The sequence below is a fragment of the Cucurbita maxima genome, unplaced genomic scaffold (assembly GCF_002738345.1).
Source record: "Cucurbita maxima cultivar Rimu unplaced genomic scaffold, Cmax_1.0 Cma_Scf00001, whole genome shotgun sequence".
Classification (NCBI taxonomy): Eukaryota; Viridiplantae; Streptophyta; class Magnoliopsida; order Cucurbitales; family Cucurbitaceae; genus Cucurbita; species Cucurbita maxima.
The window spans coordinates 1,372,021-1,394,968 of NW_019272017.1; the positions used below are offsets into that span (position 1 = coordinate 1,372,021).

The window sequence follows — 22,948 nt, forward strand, 5'->3', positions numbered from 1 at the left end:
ACTAAAAATATAAAATAAAAGATGAAAGATGAAGAACAATTAGGAGAGATATGTCTTAGGGAGTTCACCCTTGCTAGAAAGATTAATATCGAAAATCCCATATCAAAAAGATGTAGTGTAACAATCTAAGTCTACTGTTAGTAGATATTGTTTGCTTTGGCCTGTTACGTATCGTTGTTAGTCTCACAGTTTTAAAATGCGTCTACTAAGGAGAGGTCCACACTCTTATAAGGGGATACTTTGTTCATGGGATCTCACAATCCACTCCTTGGGCCTCAAGGGGAGTGAATTGTGAAATCCCACCTCCGTTGAAGAGTGGACAAAGCACTCCTTCTAAAGGTGTGAAAAACCTCTCCCTAATAGACACGTTTTAAAGCCATGAGACTGATGACGATCGTAACTGGTCAAAGTAAGTTAGGAGGCTGAGAAATCTAGCAACGTCCTAACATATCCAATCATTCAATATATCACAAACATAAACTTATCTTTCTCAAGCCATTCTAATGAACAGAAGCTTAGAAATCTCTGTATTTTAAATCTAAGAAAATGGTACCCAATGCTTCTTTACCTTCTTGCATCAGCATTCCATTGAAGCATAGCAGAAAGTTTGTCTCCATGGTCGTGGAGATGTTCTGATATCTGCATTTGAAAGACCTATATCACTGCTTTAATGGGTTTAGAATGAAGAATTACCGATGCAGAAACCTGCTGTGGGCTGTAGGAGCTGACTTCAATTTGCACGTCTAGCTTGGACAACAACAGCCAAGCTCCACCCTTGTAGCCATCAGGCTTTCTACAATATGAACCGTCAGAAAGCGAGCTCCCGAACAACATGATCTGCATCAGCACCACTGATCTTGGTGCCAAAGATCAGCACAATCGATGGCTTGTGTAATTGAATCAGATCTTTCAATGCTCGCATTAGCTTCGCGTTGTCTGTAGCACGAAAATTCCAGCACAACATTTTCTTAGAACAACATGATGCAGACATTGATACAGCCTCTGAAGTTGGCACAATGTGGATAGCATGCTCGTTTTGGTTTGATCTTGTGGTTGTTGCTGACAGTTCTAACAATTCAACTGCAAGGCCTGTGATCGTTGGATCGATGGTGTAAATAGTCGGAAAACTATTGACACTGATTCGTTCGGATGTCATGTTGTTTATCGCTTTCTGTATTGTTGATTGTTGGATTGCAGTGGAATAGAACTTGAGGCCAGCCTCTAAAGCAGAAGATGGTTGCAGGGAGCTATGCGTTTAATAGCCAATGATGATGGTTGTGGTTCATTGTCCTCGACTGCAAGCGTTGTGGGGCTGCTGGTTTTTTCAGTCCTGAACTGATGATCTTCAAGAACACAAGGAGCTAAAGGCACAGATCGAATCAAATTGGTCTGTTTTAACAAAGGAGCTTTCATGGTTATTGATGGAGATTCTTTTACTGCTTTATCAGATTCACTAACTGGAAGGCTTGGCTCTTCATTCAAATTCAACTCAAGAACTTGGAATCTAGATCCACAAGCTGATGCTGGTGCGGGTTTAGAAGGAATCAATTGCATCTTCAAATTCGAATTCAAACTCGAACTCAGATTCGGATTCGAACTCGAACGCAAACTCGGATTTGGATTCGGATTCGAACTCGAACGCAAACTCGGATTTGGATTCAAATTTGAACTCGAACTTGGATTCGAATTCGAACTCGAGCCAATGGCCTGCAATGGACGAGCTCTATGGTGATGGGGATCAAAGCCAGAAGAACAAGAAGGGTTGCTCAAACAATCATGTTTCAGATCATCAACACATCCACAGACAATGCACAACAAATCCAGACCCTCATACACAATTTTTTGCGGATTTTTCCCAAATTGGAAACTCAAATTAAGGGGATAACCTAAATTCATCCTAATACAGATACGAGCATACATACATTTCTCTCGTGTTTCAGTTACCGGATCGATTTTCACGAGACGGCCGCCGATGGTTTTCGCAATTTTCTCCAAAACCTCCTTGTCGTAATACTCGATGCTGAGCTCCGGGAGCCGAATCCAGACATCAACGAAAGGAATCGAGGCCTCGGAGGGCTTGAAATTGGGAATCCATGGGAATACATAGATGCAAAGGTGAGAAATCGACCATGGACGCTCCTCGAGGGCTTCGTAGTAGTCTAAAGCGTTGGAGAATTTGAGCACGAAAAAGCCAAGCCCTAGCTCGAAGACGTCCAAATCTCCAGCGAGATGAAGATTACGGCGAAGGCGAACGGCGAGCTGCCGTGGATGAATCTTCATACCGACGACCCAAGCAATGAGAGACTGATCAAACTGTTGGTTGATCCGAGCTGTTAGAGAGGGAGTGAGGTTACAGACGGTGGCGCCGATGGTACTGGCGGCCGCTCCGTCGTTGCCGGCGCCGGTGAATTGGCGGCTGGAATGGAAATGTTTGGATTGAACCGCCATGAACAGGGGATTGGATTTCACAGTTGAAAATGATTGACATGTCGAGGAACTGGATCGAAATTTGTAAACGAAGGGAGACAAAAATCTTGTTCCATTTTGACTTTGTGAAACCTATCGAAGTTTCTATGGAAAGCTTCTCCACCCGAATGTTCTTCTGCACTTCAACAGAAATTTAAGGCGCGTACGGATGCTCTCTTTTTCATTCTTGAATATACGTGTATTTTTTCTTTTAAAAAAATTATAATACCCAGAATATTCCTTATTTATGTAATAAAATTAATATTAAATAAAAAAAAAAGACACTATAATTATTTTTGTTTTATTAATTTTTTTAAATGTATTTTAAAACTTTTAATTCCTAAATTAATTAAAGAAAGATGCTTTAATAGTTTTAAAAACATTAAATTTAAATATTAGTTTCGATCTAATGAAAAAAAAAAAAAAAACACAAATTAATAATGTTAGTCAATTTAGGAAAGTGTTGAGATTAGGAAGATAATAAAATTTATTATATAAATATAAGGTTAATAATTTATTTGGTCGTAAAGTAGTTTAGTTAATGCTGTTTGCTTCATGTTTTGTAATTATCTTTTTACTTAAGATAATTAAAATTTGTTAATAATTAATACTAAAATATAATTATAGTATTATTGGGCCAATTAATGTCACATTAAATCATTCAAACAATTTTAATCAATTTCCATTCTTGATTTTCAATTAACGTTGATTAAAAATGGTTGCCCAATTGTAAGTTCATCGACTAACTCAAACAATCCGTAGATTCTTTCAGAATTTTTATTGACATTTCCATAAAATCTAGATTCTAATCGTTTTAAGATATTTTGAATAGGGTAGCTCTATTTTATGATGGAAACATTCGGTAGCCCACCTAAAAGAGCAACCATGTTGTGTATGACAAAGCTCTGTAAGATTTTCATCATGTCGTAGTGTATGACCAGACTTCGTAAGATCCAATAGAAATAGGTGATATATCAGACATAATTCAAATCTTTTATCTATTTTACTTAATAGATGTTCGTGGGTAGAAGGAGGCAGGACAGTCTAGTCTTTTTCTCACTTTCACCTTTGATTGCGAAGATGCACGTGATATGAGAAAAAAAAAAAGCAAGTTGGGAGGAACAATGAAAAGTCAGGGTAGAGCCTCAGAGTCGACCCAAGCAAAGATCGACACTCGAAAAGGCTTGTTATGACACAAGAACAGCAAAGTTTTCTTGAAGATCGTTAAGCAAATGCCTATGAATATCAAAACCTAAGTCAGCTGCACAATGCAATGTAAAGAGACAAAGATAGGACTTGCTAAAAGAAATGAACAAAGGAGAAAGAAGAAGAAATGGGCACGAGATTTACAGTGGTTCAGCAGTTCATGCCTACATCCACTTCCAATAATCCATTATTTCATCAACAAATTAACAGCATCTCAAACATAAAAGCCATGTCTTTCAAGATAATCTCAGCAAATCAAGAACACATAAGCAATAAGTAAGCAATACCATTGTCGGGATTATAGATATCTAAGAGGAGATGGCTTCCCTCGTCAGTATGCCACTGAACTCATCCAGTTCGTTGAAGTATAGAAGAAAGTCGACCCCCATGGTCCCGACGATGTTTCGGTATCGACGTTCGGAGGACTAAACGCAGGTATATTGGTATTGGAACCAAAATAAACTGATGCAGAAACCTGTTGTGGGCTGTATGAATTGACTTCAATTTGCACATCTTGCCGGGACAATAACAGCCAAACACCACCATTGTAACCATCAGGCTTTCTGCAGTACGAACCGCAGAACGAGAGCTCCCGCACGACGTGTTCGGCTTCAGCACCACTGATCTTGGTGCCAAAGATAAGCACAACGGACGGCTCGTGTAGCTGAATCAGATCTTTCAATGCTTGCATTAGATTAGCATTGTCCGTCCCATGAAACTTCCAGCACAACATCTTCTTAGAACATGATTCTGACCCCGATACCGCCTTCGAGCCAGCTCCATCATCATCTACACATCTTGCAGTTGGAAGAGTGTCCATTGTATAATGATTTTGGTTCCATATGGAGTTGGTTTGCAATGCTGACAAATTCATTTTAAAGCTTCTGATCTTCTTTGTGTTGATTGTGTGAACAATGGGGCAGCCATCGTCAATGATCACCTTAGATGGTGTGTCGGGCATCTCTTTCTCTTTCGTCGAGCGTCGAATCACAGCCGAAATGAAGTCAAGGGTCACCTTTGTTACAAGACATGGTTGATTATTATGGTCTGCAATCAAGGTGGAGTTGCTGGTTTTTGCAGGCTTGAACTGATGTTCAACAACAGCAGGGGCTACAAGTTCTAACTCAGGAGCTTTGGTGGTTTTTGTAGAAGGTTTTTTCGGCAATTTGGGCAATGATCGAACAGGATCTCCACATAACTCCTTTGGCTTTGCAGCTGCTTTATCCTTCACATGAACATGAGGAGAACTAATTCTTATACTTGGACTTGCCTTTTCACATTCATCAAGCAACTGGTCATTTTCAAGAACTTGGAATCTTGATCCCCTAGCCGATGCTGGTGAAGATACAGAAGGAATCAATGGCTGCTTCGAGCTAGAACTCGACCCTAATTCCAGAAGAGGACGAGTTCTGTGGTGGTGGGTGGGTCTATCTCCTAGGGTATCTAATCCAGAAGAACCAGAAGGATTACCCGAATTCAAACAATTTTGTTTCAAATCATGAACAAGTCTACAGTTAAGGCACAACAAATCCAAACCCTCATACTCAATTTTCTGTTGAATTCTACCAAGTTTGATCATAGATGGAAGGGGATCGCACAAATTTACCCTAACACAGATACGAGCGAACTTACATTTCCTGCGATTTTTCGTTACTGGATCGAACTTAACAAGAACACCGCCGATGGTCGCCGCTATTTGTCGAAGAATCTCTTCATCGTAGTATTCGATGGAGAGCTCACGGAGGCGGATCCAGACATCAACAGAGGAATTGATGGCCTCGGAGGGTTTGAAATCGGGAGTCCATCGAAAGGCGTAGATGCAGAGATTAGGGATTGACCAGGGTAAGTCTTCTAGGGCAAGATAGTCGGTCTCAGAGAATTTGAGCACGAAGTAGCCGAGACCAAGCTCGAAAACCTCCACGTCTTGGGTGAGATGAAGATGACGGCGAAGGCGACCGGCGAGTTTCCATGGACGGATGTCTTGTCCAAAGACCCAAGCTATGAAGGAGTGATCGAACTGTTGAGTGATCCGAGCTGTTTGTGAGGGTGAGAGGTTGCAGACAGTTGCGCCGGTGGTTGAACAATGAGATTCTAAGTCCGATGAGGAGGCCATCAGTGGTCTCTTGGCCTTCTTTCTGCTCAGGTAGGTTCTTGCGGCCGCTTCGTCGTCGCCGGCGCCGGTGGGTTGGAGGTCGGATTGCGAACAGTTTGATGGAACTGTCATCGTTACTTGCTAGGTAATGATGGTTGTCGGATTGAAGCTTGTTGAAGAAGCAATATACAGTTCTCCATTTCTTACCTTTTCAAATTTCTTTCAAATTTCTCAGAATTTTCTTGGATATCATGGGCCAATAGAATCGCAACACGTGTTTTTTGTTCAATATTTATTATTTTATTTTCCTTTTGCTGACTCGTCCGTCTATAATAGAAGCTTCAAAGTAAAAATTACTTTTTTATATTTAAAAATTAGTTTTTGATTATTTTTTAGTCTATAAAAACAATCAAAATCTTTATCTACACCTTGGCCTTTTATTTTATTTTATTTTATTATTATAGAAACTAAATTTATAATTAATCAATTAAATAATAATTAAAAATTAAAATAACTTTAAAATTAGAGAGTTAGAGATGCCCATTTAATTAATAGAGACACCAGATGAAAAAAATATGTGTCATTTAATTTAAATATATTTTTAATATATATTAAAAATATGTGTACATATCCTTTTTAGCTTGGTTCAAAAAATAAATTAATTAATTTTAAAACACTTATCAAAGATTGTAATTTTTTTTCATTGGTAAAGATGAGGTGTAATATTAAAATTTAAATTTAAAAAAATGAGGTGGAAGAATGTTATATATATATTCTTTTGAAATACATTTATTCATTAGTTTTTTTTTTATATATAATTTTTGTAATAAAGATTATATGAAAAATAAAGATCCCTAAAAATTCTTGCAAAAATAATTACCTCGAACGGGGAAAAATTTTCGTTCAAGTATATATTTTTTCAATAAAACAATTATCTTGAACATATTTTTCAGATTTTTGTTGAAAATGCTTCAAAAATAATCTCCAAGAAACCCATTCTCTCTCTCAATACGAATATTCGACGACCCAGTTCGTCTAATTGTTCCCTATTTCAGAATGAAGCCTCCCTTTCTGCCATTTTAGGGGGAAAAGATCCACACTTCAATCCATCTTCCATGGCATTCTTCTGTAACTTCAATCGGACTATAATGTCATTGCCCCAATTCACTTGGCTCATTTAACATGGTGCTTGTGGATCATTCATCTGGGATTTTCATGATTCGCTCAATCCACGATTGAATCGTACGTTTTCAACCCTAAACACTCCCATCTTCTCTTTCATTCCTTCCCCAATCTGATACGCTTGATTTTGTCTAGTTTCATAGAAACCAAGAAAATGGCTAATGCTATGTGCTTGATCCGGCAAATGGCTGCGACCTCGCACCCTCGTAGAAATCTATGTAGTTTTCCTCTCCAAAATACCAATTATCCCCTTATCGCGAATAATGTTTATACCCAATTTATGTTCTTCTCTACCGCTCACCCATATGATCACAACGACGACACTGTTCGCGAAATCTCCACGATTCTGAAGCTTAACGATTGGCAGGTCGTCTTGGACAATCAGAATAGTTTGAAGAAGCTAAACCCAGAAATCGTCCGCTCTGTTTTACAGAAGAATGAAATCAACGACCCTGTACGGCTTCAAAGTTTCTTCCATTGGTCGAGTTCGAGAATGGGCACCCCACAAAACTTGCATTCTTATTCAATTCTTGCGATTCGTCTTTGTAACTCTGGACTTTTTCCCCGTGCCGATAACATGTTTGAAAAAATGCTTGAGACCCGTAAGCCGCCATTGGAGATTTTGGATTCCTTGGTTAAGTGCTATAGAGAATGCGGTGGATCTAACTCGATTGTTTTTGATATTTTGATTGATAACTTTAGGAAGTTTGGTTTTCTGAATGAGGCCTGTAGTGTTTTTCTAGCTTCCATTAGTGGTGGGTTCTTTCCCAGCTTGATATGCTGTAATAGTTTGATGAGGGATTTGCTGAAGGGTAAAATGATGGGATTGTTTTGGAAGGTGTATGGTGGTATGGTGGAGGCCAAGATAGTCCCTGATGTTTATACATACACTAATGTGGTCAATGCACATTGTAAAGTTGGTGATGTTATGAAGGGTAGGATGGTTCTCTCTGAGATGGAGGAGAAGGGATGTAAACCTAATTTGGTCACCTACAATGTAGTTATTGGGGGTCTATGTCGGACCGGAGATGTCAATGAAGCTTTAGAGGTAAAGAAGTTGATGATGGAGAAGGGGTTGGTTCCGGATGGCTTTACTTATTCTATACTCATTGATGGGTTTTGCAAACAGAAGAGATCAGAAGAAGCAAAATTGATATTGGAAAGTATGCTTGGTTCAGGTTTAAATCCTAACCATATTACCTACACTGCTTTGATTGATGGGTTCATGAAACAAGGGAATATAGAAGAGGCATTAAGGATCAAAGACGAGATGGTCACTCGGGGACTTAAGTTGAACATTGTAACTTATAACACATTGATCAGGGGCATTGCTAAGGCTGGTGAGATGGAGAAAGCAATGGCTCTTGTCAATGAGATGTTTATAACTGGCATAGAATTGGATACTCAGACCTACGACTTGTTAATTGATGGATATTTGAAATCTCACAATAAGGACAAAGCTTATGAGCTACTAGCTGAGATGAAAGCAAGGAATTTGATGCCATCGTTGTACACTTATAGCGTGCTTATTAATGGTCTATGTCGTTCCCGTGAGCTGCCAAAGGCTAATGAAGTTTTGGAGCACATGATCAGCCACAGAGTGAAACCGAATGCTGTTATATATGCTACCCTGATCAATGCTAATGTCCAAGAAGGTAGATATGAAGGTGCAAAAGAAGTACTAAAAGGGATGGTAGCAAATGGGGTCGTACCGGATTTATTTTGCTATAATTCTCTTATAATTGGTCTTTGCAGGGCAAAAAAGGTGGAAGAAGCAAGAATGATGTTTGTTGAAATGGGTGAGAAAGGAATAAAGCCCAATGCATATACTTATGGAGCTTTTATTAGTTTATATTGTAAAACAGGTGAAATCCAAGTAGCAGAGAGGTATTTCCAAGACATGTTATCTTCACGTATAGTTCCTAACAATATAATCTATACTGCACTGATTGATGGGCATTGCAATGTTGGAAACACAGCAGAAGCTTTGTCAACTTTCAAATGCATGCTCGAGAAAGGATTGATTCCCGATGTTCAAACATACGGTGCACTGATTCATGGTCTCTCCAAGAATGGGAAAACCGAAGAAGCAATGGTGGTTTTCTCTGAATACCTTGACAAGGGCTTGGTGCCGGACGTGTTTATATACAACTCTCTTATATCTGGTTTCTGCAAGAAAGGTGAAATTGAGAAGGCATCCCTACTTTATGAAGAGATGCTTCTCAAGGGACCTAATCCCAACATTGTCATATACAATACCTTGATTAACGGACTGTGCAAGCTTGGTGAGATAAAGAATGCAAGGGAACTTTTTGACAAAATTGAAGGAAAAGGTTTGGTCCCTAATGTTGTGACTTATTCAATAATCATAGATGGATATTGCAAATCTGGAAACTTAACTGAGGCGTTTAACCTGTTCAATGAGATGATATCTAAAGGAGTTCCTCTCGACCGTCACATCTACTGTATCCTCATTGATGGTTGCTGCAAGCAAGGAAATTTGGAGAAGGCACTTTCGTTATTTCACGAAGCACTGCAGAAAGGTGTTGCTTCCCCTTCTGCTTTCAACTCTTTGATAGATGGTTTCTGCAAACTAGGAAAGTTGATTGAAGCCAGGGAGTTGTTCGATGATACGGTCGATAAACATGTGACACCGAATAGTGTGACATACACAATTTTGGTCGATGCCTACGGCAAAGCAGAAATGATGGAGGAGGCAGAGCAGCTTTTTCTAGATATGGGAAATAAAAATATCATGCCAAATACTCTTACGTATACTTCTCTTTTGCTCGGTTATAATCGGATAGGAAACAGAATCAAGATGATTTCTTTGTTCAAGGATATGGAAGCTAGGGGAATTGCTTGTGATGCAATTACCTACGGTGTGATGGCTGATGTCTACTGCAAGGAAGGAAATTCTCTTGAAGCCTTAAAGCTGCTCGACAAAAGCTTGGTTGAGGGTATAAAGTTGGATGGTGATGTGTTTGATGCATTAATATTTCACATATGCAATGAAGGAAAAAATTCTACTATGCTGAAGCTACTCGGTGAAATGGCCGAAAAGAAACTCGCTCTTACCTCTAATACATGTACTGCTCTGTTGATTGGTTTTTACAAGGCAGGTAATGAAGACAAAGCTTTAGAGGTTCTTGACATTATGCAAAGGTTGGGGTGGGTTTCAGATTCTTTAAACGTAGTTGATTTAGTAAATGCTAGGAAAAACGATATGAATTCTGAAAGCTTCCCGAGTGATGCAATGCAAGTAGGATCGGTGTAGTCCGATTCACACTGTCGTTTGGCTACTATCTGGCCTGGCGAAATCTGCATGAAAATGTGAAATGTCTCGTCATAAATGTACAATCTCTCGCCTTCTGTTCGGTCACCGAATCGAGAAACTCAATGCTGAAATGGAAGGAGAAAAATCTGCAGGCAACTCGTACTGAACCCGAGTTTTGTTTTCATTCCTCCTGTTGTTACACCTCAACACTCGTTGCAGGTCCATTTTTCTTTTCCATGCCCTCTCATCCTTCACAACTAGAAATGTATTTTTGAAGCACTATTTGCTGAATCAATATGGTTGCTTTCATGTCATGTTTTCTTGCATACTGATCGAAGTTTTCATCATCAATTTTGTTTTTAAGGTGTGCAACAAACGACTTCTGCTACTCGATCTTGGGCAGTCAATAAAAAATGGTGGTACGTGACAATATTACTCTGTTACTTCGGATTAGAGCAATGGTTCATAAAATATTAGCGGTATGCTTTGCTTTCATCAATATCTTGATATAATCTCTCGTGTTTTAAATGTTTTCTTGTTCTTAGATTTGAGCTGTCTTAAGCATAGATTTGAAGTGTGGGTTATTTTCTTGACTGCAGACATGAGAATTTTGAGCATTCTATCTCAAGTAGCAGTTAAAATGGTCATCAGAGGGATTCCAAGTTAGACACTTAAAATATAGTACAGAAAGAAGAAAGAACCTAACATGAAAAGGAAGAATCTGACAAGATAAGCCAAAATTGACTGCCTGCTTCCATGGAAGCCAAATAAGAAGGCCATGGAAGATTTGCAGGCAGGTCATTTTTGGCTTACCCAATAAGACCCAGCCATCCATGCTAGATCTTCTTCTTCTTCTTCTCTTCCAAACTCAATTAGTTGCAGAACATACAGGTTACTATTCACACACACATATATATATGTAGTTGCATTGCTGACATTTTGATAGAATATATTCAATTTTTTGGGTTGCATGGTTGACTCAACCAGCTAGCTAGAAATCTTGTTCTTACCGTTATTCGTTTTTGTAAAGTCAACTGTAGTGGACAATTTTGGTCCCTCAATCAATTCTGTTTTCGGACAGCTCATTGAGATTTGCTTTGTACGTTGTTCGGGAAATTACATTCTACTGTCAATGACAGCCTCAGGACTAATTAATAACATTTGTGTTTGGGATTTATGCATTTAGCTTTACAGAAAATGAAATTCTTTTGCATCCTAGACATGGATACTTTTTATGACCATCCAAGCCCACCGCCAGTACATGTTGTCTGCTTTTGCCGATTACTTGTCATTATTAGCATCACGGTTGTCAGGGAGAGGTTTCTACACCCTTATAAACAATGCTTCGTTCCCTTCTCCAACTGACGTGGGATCTCACAATCTACCCTCCTTTAGGATCCAGGTTGGCACACTATTTGTAACAATCTAAGTTTATTGTTAGCAAATATTGTCTTTTTTAGACTTTTCTTTCAGGCTTCTTTCCAAGGTTTTTAAAATGTGTCTACTAAAGAGAGGTTTCCACTTATAAATAAGTGATTCTCCTAATTTTCTCTCCAATCATCATGTGATCTCACACTTTATTAGTGATTTTTCAATCACACTTTATTAGTGATTTTTCAAACCATTGTAACACTTACTCAAGTTTGAGGCTTGATTTGGCTAACTTGAAAGTTTACTTTGGTTCTTAGTTTAAAGAATATCAATTTTATCCATCCAATCAGCACGAGTTTGACCAAACGGATTAGATCTCGTCTCTGAACCTTAAGACATAATTTATGTCGGGGATTCAAGGTAGACACTAACCCGAATAACTTTATAACTTAAATTATACATATGAAGAAGAAAAAAAAGTACTAAATTTTGAAACAACATGCCTACTGAGAAACAGCATGATAAGAAACTAAAGTGTTGGCAGAAGACAGTAGCTAGAATATTTGGTTGATTAGAGTTGACTTCCAAAAAGGAATAATTTTAAGAAGCAAAATTCTAGCCATTTGAGTCAACCATGCATCCAAGCAGAACATATTCCTTAATAATGTCAAAAAAATCAAGCAAAAGCTCAGGCATGGGCAATGCAGCACTGTATATATAAAGACAACAATCCTCTCTGTTTTACACAAGTAGTTGAGTGCAAGAGAAGAAGAAGATGGACCTAATATGGAGGATTGAGTAGGAACCCATCTTTTGGCTTACCTTCTTACACTCTTTTCCTTTCATCTTAGCTTCTTTCTTCCTTCTTATAAACCCCAATTTTCGTTCCGAGCGTTGCAAACGTTCAATGTAGTGCATGGAGATGAAAAGAAAGAGTGGTTTCGTGCGACGGGAAGAGTGACTATTTGATAGCAAAAAATGACTTGCCTTCTATATTAAATCAACGTATGATGCTTTAAAGCATGATATGGTTTGATTGTACGGGACAGTCATTTTGGCTAAACCAACGAACTCTTCTCCATCATATTAAATCACCTCTTTCGTAAGTTTGAAGAGAATTCATGTGAGATCTCACATTGATTGGAGATAAGAACGAAACATTCGTTATAAGGGTGTAGAAACCTCTCTATAGTACACGAATTTTAAAACTTGGAAAACCCGTAAAGAACAATATCTATTAGCTGTGGGTTTGGGCCATTACAAATGTTATTTGAGCTAGAAGGCTTAGACTATTACAAATGATATCAGACACTAGGGAGTGTACCGGAGTGTGGAAACCTAGTCCTATCACGTGCTAATCAAGTGCATTTTATACATACATATATATGTATATATATGCACATTAATAAATAAATAAATAAATAAATAAAAACTACTCTAATTTTGCCATCTTGGTTTTTTAATTGCATTATTTTTAAAATTAATCTGAAAATTTATGGGAAAGTATTTTATATCATTTAAGCTCAATTTTTTGGTGCGCCTTTCCTTTTGTTATTCTTGTAGAGTGGGCAAAACGTTCGCCGCCGCGCCACTTTCTTCTCTTCAGTCCTAAAACCCTTCCCAACCTTGCCGCCGCCGACATCCCTTGTTCCTTACCGCCGAAACCTCGCCCAGCGACCTGCCTCCTGCACCTGGTAAAACCTACGAACTTATTCGAATTGAACCGACTTGCACCGATAATCTAAACTAGCATTCTAAGACTGCAATATCCTTTCGCTCAGCTGTCTAGATGGAGTTTGTGAGCCCTGAAGGACTTCGCTTGGACGGTCGTCGTCCCATGGAGGTAGTTCCCCTTCTCATTCTCTTGCTTAATGCCTCTTCTTCCTTATTTGAATTCTTCACTCCTGTTCCGCTCAATTTTTTACTTTTTTGTTTAATTTTAGATGAGGCAAATCCGAGCAGAAATTGGCGCCGTTTCTAAAGCAGATGGGTACTTACTTTCACTTCTATGAACTGAATGATTCTTGAAAATGGCTGTCTCTTCCTTAATTTTTATCGAAGACTAAGTAACGGAATGTCATTACTTTTCTCCTGATTTAGTTCTGCTTTATTTGAGATGGGTAACACCAAAGTTCTTGCTGCTGTATATGGTCCAAGAGAGGTATAATAATTCAGCAATTATTGTATGTGCCTCGTTAAAAAAATCTATGAACATAAGAACTTATAGAGCTATGTATTTTTCTTGTATTAATCCATTTGGGTATTTATGTTGAAGGCTTCTACCGTATTGTTGGAATGAATTCCTTTGTTGCTTGTGTAGGTTCAGAATAGGAGTCAACAAATGAGCAACCAAGCACTGGTTGAACTTTCTTCTGGATGCTCTTGTTTTGAAGTTCGAATGCTTAATGTGCATTAGTAACCCATTGTTGAATCCTTGATCTCTTTCAGGTGCGTTGCGAGTACACCATGGCTAATTTCAGTACTGGAGATCGCATGAGAAAACCCAAGGGTGACAGGTTATTTATTTTTAATCCGTGTTGATTGAATTATGAATGATTATAGTTGATTGAATTCCATTAAATAGAGGTATGGTCAATATTCATATCTTGAAACATAAGAAATTTGTAACCATGAAAGATAGCAGTGAGATTATTTCTAGTTCAATTTTGAGTAGATGTCACCAGATGGAACAAATTAAGAACTGATAGAAAAGAACTATGATAGAGATGTATTTATATCTATTTGGTTTAATGCTGTAATTTGTATTAAATTATGGCATTTTTCACATTCAGGCGATCGACAGAGATATCTTTAGTCATTCGCCAGACAATGGAGGAATGCATTCTAACACATTTAATGCCTCGATCTCAGGTTTTCTACAATAATCTTACGAGCTGCTCCTCTATGATTTTAACCTTCATCTTTTCTCATTTTTATTTGTTATGTGCAGATAGATATTTTTGTTCAAGTTCTTCAAGCAGATGGAGGTATAGTTAAAGTTAATTATCAAGTCTATCAGATGTAGCTCTTCATATTATTAGTTCTAGTTCAGATATTTTTAGGCCATATTATACTTTCTTTCCATCTTTATTTATATTTGTTATTTTCTTCAAGCAGTCCTCTTTTTTTTCTTTTATAAAATAGAAGATTAAAGTTTTTCTGTACTCTTTCCCCTGCTATCATCTTCTATGTGCTTCCTTTGTGCTTCTTCTATGTGCTTCCTTTATGCCAAAAGTTCGAAGCCTGCAAGTATATTTTTTCTCACTATCCAACCTCTCAGAAGGCAGCTCTTTTTAGGCAATTCCCTTAAAAAACAAGGCCGATGCTCTAATGTGAATATGTAGTCAAAGGCATTTCACAGGAAACTTGACTTGAGAGAAACAACTACATATCAAAGTATTCAAAGACTCGAGTAGAGACATAAATGAAATTTGAGATATGAGCAATTTTAAAGCTTCTTCGTGGTCTTTCACCTCCATTTTTGTTGTAATTAAAATGTTTCTATTTCCAAAAAAAATCAATGTTGACAGAGGAACTATTTATAATCCCATTGGCCTAAGCAGGCCGATGCCTGACTTCATATTAATTGTTTCTTCATTTCCTTTTTAATGGAAGAAAATTATGGCCTCTTATGTTTTTGCTTTCAAAGAACACACTTAATGTCTATGCATTGTATAATGTTCTGTCTTCAGTGGTTATGATTTGAAGCATCTTGTGAAACATCATTAGTTTATGTACTTTCCTTTCTTTACATGCTGATCTGAAAGATTTCTTGTTTATAGGTACCAGATCAGCATGTATTAACGCTGCAACTTTGGCACTTGCTGATGCTGGAATTCCCATGCGAGATATTGTTACTTCCTGCAGTGCTGGATACCTTAATAGCACTCCTCTGCTAGGTAATTTAATATAGCTTGTCTACTGCAGCAACGTTTGTTTTTCCTTCTTTCTTTCTTTCTTTTCTCCGTCTTTTTTCTCTCTCAAAATGTTGCCTGGTTTAACTAGAACTATTATGGATTGAAATTATGATATGGGCAGATTTGAATTATGTAGAAGATAGTGCTGGTGGCCCTGATGTCACTGTTGGCTTTCTACCTAAGTTGGATAAAGTCACTCTTCTTCAGGTTCATTAACTTGTACCTTTTCTTCTCCTCTCTCTAGTGTAATCTGCCATTTTTGTGGTTCTATGAGACTCAGTTTGCTGTATTTTAAAACCAAATTGATTAGTTTTGTTTGTCCTCTCCCTATCCTTTTGTACTGCTTCCAATTTTATATTACATTCTGTAATATTAAACTAGTCTTCTGCAGTCACCACAATCCATACATTTTGACATAAACATTTGGTGCAGATGGATTCTAAATTACCTGTTGATATATTTGAGAATGTCATGCAACTTGCAATCGAGGGCTGCAAAGCCGTAGCTAATTACATTCGAGAGGTAAGGACTCAATGACTCTTCTTCTCGTTTTTTTCCCCTTAAATCTTTACAAATGGACATCGTTATTGAATCAAATTCCATCATAACAATGTACTGTTAACCCCATAGTGTGATTGACGAGGGTTGGATTATTCAAAATTTCTGCCGTTTTTGTTGACAGGTAATGTTAGAGAGTACCAAAAAGCTCGAATATTGCCGTGGAGCATAGCCGAACCGGTTTTCAGGCATTCTTACACAAAGGAAGGACTCTTCAGGTGTGTTCTAACTTCAGTAATGGACTGGAGAACTTTTCAGAAAAGATGTCATGTTAAGTTGGTCCCATCTTCCAGTTTGTTGAATTAATCTCTTGCCCTGATGTACAGAAGGTGTTTAGTTTTTAGCTATATTTAACAAATCAAAAGCCTTCTTTAATTATTGCCCACAAAATTTATATGAAGGGACCTTGAACAAGAAGATAAAACAATTGATGCTGTAATGATCTTCTTATTATTATAAACTGCATTATTAGTACCGAATGAACATGTGCCTACTTAAGTCTATCCCTTTTTCTAGTGACTAAACCAAAATAGACGAACACAATTAAGCAACTTGAAGTCTTTTTAACTGGATATACTGTTTCTGTTGTTGATCATAAATATGCAAATTCAAATTAGCTCACTTCAATATTGACTTCTAAACTGTGGATATGTCAATTTCGAGTTTAGATTGAGAATTATAACGATATAGGAGACAGATTGTAAAGATAGAAAATCGAGAAGGGCTTGAACGTAGAGCTTTGGTTTTAGCTAGTTTATAGTTATTTAATGAGTTTTTTCAAAAACCGCGTACCTATAATTGAATCGAGTGAGATATATGTGCTCCAAAATACAATCTGTATTTATATATATATATATATATATATCTATATATATTTAATTTTGGGTTATGAAATTTTAGATTATTTTGTAGATTTATTAATTTTGAGATATTATTATATTAGGATTAGGCATATCTTATTTTAAGATTTGAGATTCCTAAGAGTTTATTGATTTTAAGTACGAGAGAATTTAATTAATTAATTCGTTTAAAATTAGGATTTTACCATTTTTTTTTCCTCGTTTCTCAACATCTACAATTTGGGCCTAAAACCCTTCGGCCCATTTCACTTCCTCTTCTCTCTTTCCGGCTTATAAAGTTGAGACACCTTTACCTTTTTGACTCTTCTGCGCGTGGTTGCGTTACTGTGTTAGAGAGAGAGCGCGCGAGAGAAGAGAGAAGAGAGAAAGAGCGAAAGAGCGAAAGAGAGAGAGAGATGTCGTACTTGCTGCCGCATCTTCACTCTGGATGGGCCGTCGATCAGGCAATCCTCACCGAAGAAGAACGCCTTGTGGTCATTCGTTTCGGTCATGACTGGGACGAGACCTGTATGCAGGTCTTTCTCTTTCCCTACTTCACAATTATTGTTGTTCATCATCAGATTTAATCATAATCCTTTTGTGTATATCTCTCCCTACTCCCTGTTTCTTCCTGTTGCTTCTACTGAACTGATATTTGTTCTGTTTCGGCTTTTAATTTCATAATATAAGACTCATTTTTTTCAGTTCTTGGAGTCTATCAAGTCTCGGTCGGTCAAGGATTTTTCTTTTCTATTTTTGGGTTTTCTTTAATCTGGGCTTGATTTTTGTATATATGCTTGCCTCGATTTAGCAATTTTCTGAATTTTATGTGCAGTTTTTAGGATTGGTTGGTTGATCTTCTTCTCTGTTAGCATCATCTGTTCTGTTGCAATTATGCTCCTTGCTCGCTTTCTATAATCATGCCTTCCTATGTATTTGAGCACATCAAACCTATTATGTACCTGAAATGAAGTTCCTTCATTGCAATTGTTATTAAACGACTTCCTTATTGATCTTTAATAATCCAGTCTTTGATTGTTGTTGCTGTATGCACGAGGTTTTTCATGCTAGCGGATTGATCTTTGAGTTCATGGGCCATCTAGACTCTTTTTTGGTGGCTAATTTGTTTAGTCTTTTCCCCCTTGTTTTTGTTGCACGGAGCCACGGTGCTTCCATCCTGAATGTTTAAAGTCAAGAAGATTTTTTCACATAATTTGTTTGGTTTGCTATACATGATCATCTTTATAGTATATTGAGATGTTTATATCTGATTGGTATGTTCTTGATCTAGATGGATGAGGTGTTGGCCTCAGTTGCTGAGACGATCAAGAACTTTGCAGTAATATACCTTGTGGATATCACTGAGGTTCCTGATTTCAACACAATGTACGAGCTGTATGATCCTTCCACTGTCATGTTCTTCTTTAGGAACAAGCACATAATGATTGATCTTGGTACTGGTAACAACAATAAGATAAACTGGGCACTCAAGGATAAGCAAGAGTTCATCAATATCATTGAAACAGTCTATCGTGGAGCAAGGAAAGGACGTGGTTTAGTCATTGCACCTAAGGACTATTCAACCAAATATCGCTACTAAGACGTCTCGAAAATGTGTACTCTATGACATTATTCGCTCGTGAAAAGGATATGGTTTATTTTGGATGTCATTGTGTGCCATGACTTCTCAAAACATTTGATCACTGTTGGACCTCTGATGAGGGAATATAACTGTTTATGGTAACAAGTCTTTGATCAGGTATGTTTTGGTTGAATAAGTTGTTTTCCGATCTATTGATGATGTTGTTTGATTACAATAGTTGATAGGAAAATGAACACTGAACTGCCTGGTTTATGAACTAAAAGGGTATGAACACTGAACTTCTAATACACTTTGTTTCATAATTCTGTCATTTGTGATCACATATCCATTTTTTTCTCGTATAACTAATAGCCATATATGCAGCTTCTATTTTCTGGAAAATTTTGCTCTCTGTAATTCTTCAATGCCTAATCTTTCTTGCAATCATTTCGACCATTCCTATCACTGCTATTCCAATGACATACCAAGTGACTCCTCTTTGTATAAGCTGCATCCAATGACTATTAACTAACTCCAGTGCCACAGAACCTCCAATGTGTTCCTTAAAGCCGCTGGCACCATCATCTGTCACCATTTGCTGGATTACATTGGTTGCAACTATCGATATCAAGACTGGTAATGCCAATCTCATGGGGCTAGTATGATCACCACCACCCACTTCAAAATCAAGGTCTTTTGATTCTTTGCTACGTTTGGTCTCCACCCTTGGATTTGAGATTGTGCTTATTGGAGTTTGAGTTGAGACTGGAAGTGCAAGGGTGGTCGGAACCCAGTAATCGTCCTTTATGTATTTTGTTGTAGTTTCATTTTTGTCTTCGGTTTTTGCCTTGAGTTGCTTCCTTGCAGTAATAGCAGCTTGAAGTTTGTTGATTTGTGGTGTGGATTTGTTGACGACGAGCATCAGGTTTTGACTGTGTTTTGTTCCGGTGGCTGTCTGCCAAAATAAGCAATTTGAGATTGATCTGATGGCTTGAATTGCAGACAACTGTGCTTTGTTCTCGAAGGTTGTCCCCTGATAAACAATCATACAACTCGATCTTATTACAACATCAAGAATGGGTAGTGTCACATGTACAGGGTTTCACTCTAAATCAAGTTTTGAACGATTTTAAGTCAATGGTGATGTCGAACCATTAGTGTAAGAATATTTCGGGTCTAACCTTGACATGCTGGTTTGAAGTCTTCTCCATAGCTTCCTTGAATCTGATTTGGAACTTCTTCACGTCTGTGAAAATGTTTGACACTCTTTCACTAGCTGCGTTGCCCATTCCAACTCTTACATTTCCACGTGGTTGCTTTGACATTAAAAACTCAAGGGCTGCCAAATCTGACCTTTCCACCATCCTGGATTTAATTTGCCAAGAACAAGAAAAAAAAAACTTGTTAGCAAATCAGAAGAATATCGGACAAGTTATAACTCGTTGATTAAGCACTCACGAAATGCAGTCAACTGGGCAAGCTTCAATGGCCTCCATCACTTTATATTCAGGATCAGCCCACTGCGCCACAACTCTAGCTCTCCCATACACAGATTCGACAGCAAAAGTTTTCCCAGCAAATAAAGCACATTTCAAGCAGCCAATGCACTTCACTTCATCTACAAAAACCGCCCTTTGTTCGCTTTCCGATCCCAACCATACCGAATAAACCGACTTCCCTGTGTAACCTCGAAGTTCTGCCATTTTTGCTTGCTCCTGCGAACATCATTTTTGTCACAAACAATCTTGTTTCCAAATTCTATAGAGAGCTGCACAAATTGGAATAGAGTTGTCAGTTCTGACCTTATCGTAAGCCAACCTAGAATTAGGATCCGAAAGAACTGAATACACTTCATTGAGAATGATAGCCATGTCATGGCCAGCAGGACCGGCGATGTCGGGGTGGCACTGCTTTTGGAGCGCACGGTACGCTGCCTTAATCCGCGATGAATCGGAGGTGTTGTCGATGCCAAGAAGATCATAAAGATCAAAGTCTGTTATTGAAGAACCTGCCCTGCATGCCAAAGTATTGCCATAAAGCATCTTGGAAAATGAAAAGTTGTACGATCCCAACTTTCTTCGAGTTGGATTCTGTATTTTTGTTGCAACAATGGGCGTGTACAGAGGAAGCCATGCGGCAGTCATCTTCCTAGTTTTCAGAAGGATAAGAGAGAAGAGGAGAGAAATAGGTGCTACTTGCTAGGAAGATATTTAATGACAAGATAAGAGGAGTAGGTGAGATATTTTGATGCATAATCCGTGTGAAGGAAGACTATTGATTGGGGATTTTGACGTTGGAAAATTCAGCAAAACAATTGAAATCTAAGGTGCAAAGCAGAAATCATAGAAAGCTTTTCTAAGTTTCATGAAAATGCATCAATGATAAACTTAAATACCTTTGTCTTTTGCACACATTGTCCCATCTTTGAAGCGATAAATCCGCCATGGTTCACGTGGGAAACTCATAGGCATAACACAAGTAAGGAGGAACCCATTTCTCAGGTAAATTTGGATAATTGTGGTGTTAAAGGAATCAAGAGACACCAATGAGGTCATACAAACAGCACTCCTGATTTTCTGAATCTTCGATCGGTTTCATTTGATCGATAATTAAGTTCAGCATTACGTAAATCCGCTCGGAATCACCATGTGTCTTATCATGAGCTATGAATCTATGAAGGATTCCAAATACTTCAACAAAACTAAAACCAGGAGATTTCTTCACTCCCCTCCTTTCCATGGCTTCTCTAATATTTCTGGCATCATTCCAACGCTTGTCTACGGCATATATATTTGATAAGCCAATATATCTACCATCATGATCTGGATCTAACTCAACAAGCCTCCTTCCTACCACTTCTGCAAGGTCTAGTTTACCATGTTTCATGCAGCCACTCAGGAGAGCACCTAACATCGACGAAGTTGGTTGGATGGTCATTTGACATAAGAATTGATACGCCTCAGATACTTGGCCGGCCCGGGATAAGGCATCTACCATACAAGCATAATGCTCGACCTTTGGAGTCATACCATGTTTATGAAGGCAATCAAAGAAATACCAAGCCTCATTTACTAATCCTCCATGAGCACAACAGCTTAACAAGCACAAGTACGTGATCTCATCAGGCGCAATCCCTACCATTTGCATCTCAGTAAACAAGTCCATGGACTCCTTTATCAGCCCATGTGTTGCCAAACCTCCAATTATAGCATTCCAGATTAGAACATCAGTCCGTTGCAGTGGACATGCACGAAACGCAGCCAAAGCTTCATGTATGGCGCCACATTTGGCATACATGTCCACCAAAGATGTCAGTAGCACAATAGTCAATGGCAACTCATTCTCAACTATATAACCGTGCATCATTCTCCCCTGTTCAAGTGCACCCAAATGGGCACAGGCACACAGAACACTCACCAAAGTCACCTCATTCGCCATGGGCCCAGCCGAGCGCATGTGCTCAAACAGAGCCATCGCCTCACCATATTCCCCGCACTTAACATACCCATCGATCAAAGAGCTCCACGACACAACATCCCTCTCATGCATTAAATCAAACACCTCCCTAGCAGTATTCACGTCCCGACATTTGGCATACCCATCCAACATAGCGTTCCAAGACACCAAATTCTTCGTTGGCATTTCGTCGAACACCTTACGCGCAAACGCGATATCTCCGCAAGAAGCATACATATGAATCAATGAATTCATTACGAACCTGTCAACCTCATGCCCAGTTTTGGCAACATGAACATGCACCGCCATTCCAAGCTTCCGATTCAACAACTTCGCTGTCGCCTTCCCCAGAAAAGGGTACGTCATATAATCAGGGGAGACCCCATTCCGCAGCATCCTGACGAAAACCGTGATTGAACGATTTGGGTTTCTGGAATTTGAAAAACCCCTTATGAGAGTGTTCCATTTGAAGGTGGTGGGATTGGGAAGATTCAATAACAGTTTATATGAGTAGTCGAGATCGCCGGCGGGGGAGAGTGCAGAGAAGGAGAGAAGTTTCGATACGACGGCGTCGTCTTGAGAGACACCGAAAGTGAAAAGCAGAGCATGGATTCTTCTTAATTCGGACATTGATTTGCATTTGTCGAGAAGAGAGGTTAGAGAAGATGCTTTCATCATCATTTGAATGCATTCGACACCGCAGCCCACGGATTAAAGTTGAGTTTTTTTTTTCTATAATAATATAATTTTAATCTTTAATCTTTAAATAGATAAAAAATAATATCCATTTTTAAAATAAAATAATTTTAAATATTAAATTTAAATAAATTTTTTGAAGACCAAAATTTCAAAATATGAAACTAAAATTTATTATTTTTAAAAAAAATTAAAATTGAGAATTGCTTTTTGTGTTAGCTTAAATTAAATTGTTATAAGTTTTAAAATAATTAGTATATTTGGTAAATTAATACTAAATTATTGTGATCTATACATAATTATTTT

At 38.1% G+C, this 22,948-nt stretch overlaps 6 protein-coding genes across 10 annotated transcripts; 3 read left to right on the forward strand and 3 right to left on the reverse strand.

The window, feature by feature from the left end:
* Positions 1 to 463: 463 nt before the first annotated feature.
* LOC111485743 lies at positions 464 to 2,627 on the reverse strand. 2 transcript variants are annotated; one of them, XM_023132774.1, is made up of 2 exons: positions 1,661 to 2,627; positions 464 to 1,594 (listed from the first exon to the last, which is right to left on the reverse strand). In XM_023132774.1, exons 1-2 carry the CDS (start codon positions 2,446 to 2,448, stop codon positions 1,222 to 1,224), a joined length of 1,161 nt encoding a protein of 386 aa, XP_022988542.1. In that variant the 5' UTR covers positions 2,449 to 2,627; the 3' UTR covers positions 464 to 1,221. The 2 variants fall into 2 exon arrangements, with proteins under 2 accessions (XP_022988542.1, XP_022988533.1); XM_023132765.1 differs by having other exon boundaries at positions 464 to 1,588; positions 1,655 to 2,627.
* A 4,097-nt stretch (positions 2,628 to 6,724) lies between these two features.
* Positions 6,725 to 11,398, forward strand: LOC111483744 (pentatricopeptide repeat-containing protein At5g61990, mitochondrial). 2 transcript variants are annotated; one of them, XM_023130040.1, is made up of 4 exons: positions 6,725 to 7,006; positions 7,082 to 10,442; positions 10,588 to 10,702; positions 10,823 to 11,398. In XM_023130040.1, the coding sequence occupies exon 2, from the start codon at positions 7,101 to 7,103 to the stop codon at positions 10,221 to 10,223; it is 3,123 nt and encodes a 1,040-aa protein (XP_022985808.1). In that variant the 5' UTR covers positions 6,725 to 7,006; positions 7,082 to 7,100; the 3' UTR covers positions 10,224 to 10,442; positions 10,588 to 10,702; positions 10,823 to 11,398. The 2 variants fall into 2 exon arrangements, with proteins under 2 accessions (XP_022985808.1, XP_022985818.1); XM_023130050.1 differs by having other exon boundaries at positions 6,725 to 10,442; positions 10,588 to 10,642.
* A 1,726-nt stretch (positions 11,399 to 13,124) lies between these two features.
* LOC111485363 (exosome complex component RRP41 homolog) lies at positions 13,125 to 16,548 on the forward strand. Of its 2 annotated transcripts, XM_023132229.1 has the most exons (12): positions 13,125 to 13,288; positions 13,376 to 13,437; positions 13,538 to 13,584; positions 13,695 to 13,755; positions 13,915 to 13,953; positions 14,043 to 14,110; positions 14,387 to 14,465; positions 14,545 to 14,581; positions 15,377 to 15,493; positions 15,633 to 15,718; positions 15,944 to 16,033; positions 16,194 to 16,548. In XM_023132229.1, exons 2-12 carry the CDS (start codon positions 13,384 to 13,386, stop codon positions 16,239 to 16,241), a joined length of 726 nt encoding a protein of 241 aa, XP_022987997.1. In that variant the 5' UTR covers positions 13,125 to 13,288; positions 13,376 to 13,383; the 3' UTR covers positions 16,242 to 16,548. The 2 variants fall into 2 exon arrangements, with proteins under 2 accessions (XP_022987997.1, XP_022987989.1); XM_023132221.1 differs by having other exon boundaries at positions 13,126 to 13,437.
* A 661-nt stretch (positions 16,549 to 17,209) lies between these two features.
* On the forward strand, positions 17,210 to 18,725 carry LOC111485377 (thioredoxin-like protein YLS8). The gene is made up of 2 exons (XM_023132242.1): positions 17,210 to 17,444; positions 18,200 to 18,725. The coding sequence occupies exons 1-2, from the start codon at positions 17,325 to 17,327 to the stop codon at positions 18,506 to 18,508; spliced, it is 429 nt and encodes a 142-aa protein (XP_022988010.1). The 5' UTR covers positions 17,210 to 17,324; the 3' UTR covers positions 18,509 to 18,725.
* On the reverse strand, positions 18,313 to 22,662 carry LOC111485339 (pentatricopeptide repeat-containing protein At5g08305). 2 transcript variants are annotated; one of them, XM_023132182.1, is made up of 4 exons: positions 21,347 to 22,662; positions 20,420 to 20,424; positions 18,899 to 18,901; positions 18,313 to 18,513 (listed from the first exon to the last, which is right to left on the reverse strand). In XM_023132182.1, exons 1-4 carry the CDS (start codon positions 22,625 to 22,627, stop codon positions 18,477 to 18,479), a joined length of 1,326 nt encoding a protein of 441 aa, XP_022987950.1. In that variant the 5' UTR covers positions 22,628 to 22,662; the 3' UTR covers positions 18,313 to 18,476. The 2 variants fall into 2 exon arrangements, with proteins under 2 accessions (XP_022987950.1, XP_022987941.1); XM_023132173.1 differs by lacking the exons at positions 18,313 to 18,513; positions 18,899 to 18,901; positions 20,420 to 20,424 and having other exon boundaries at positions 20,951 to 22,662.
* LOC111485354 (chaperone protein dnaJ C76, chloroplastic-like) lies at positions 18,899 to 20,810 on the reverse strand. The gene is made up of 4 exons (XM_023132194.1): positions 20,293 to 20,810; positions 19,949 to 20,205; positions 19,672 to 19,855; positions 18,899 to 19,523 (listed from the first exon to the last, which is right to left on the reverse strand). The coding sequence occupies exons 1-4, from the start codon at positions 20,632 to 20,634 to the stop codon at positions 18,912 to 18,914; spliced, it is 1,395 nt and encodes a 464-aa protein (XP_022987962.1). The 5' UTR covers positions 20,635 to 20,810; the 3' UTR covers positions 18,899 to 18,911.
* Positions 22,663 to 22,948: the final 286 nt, after the last annotated feature.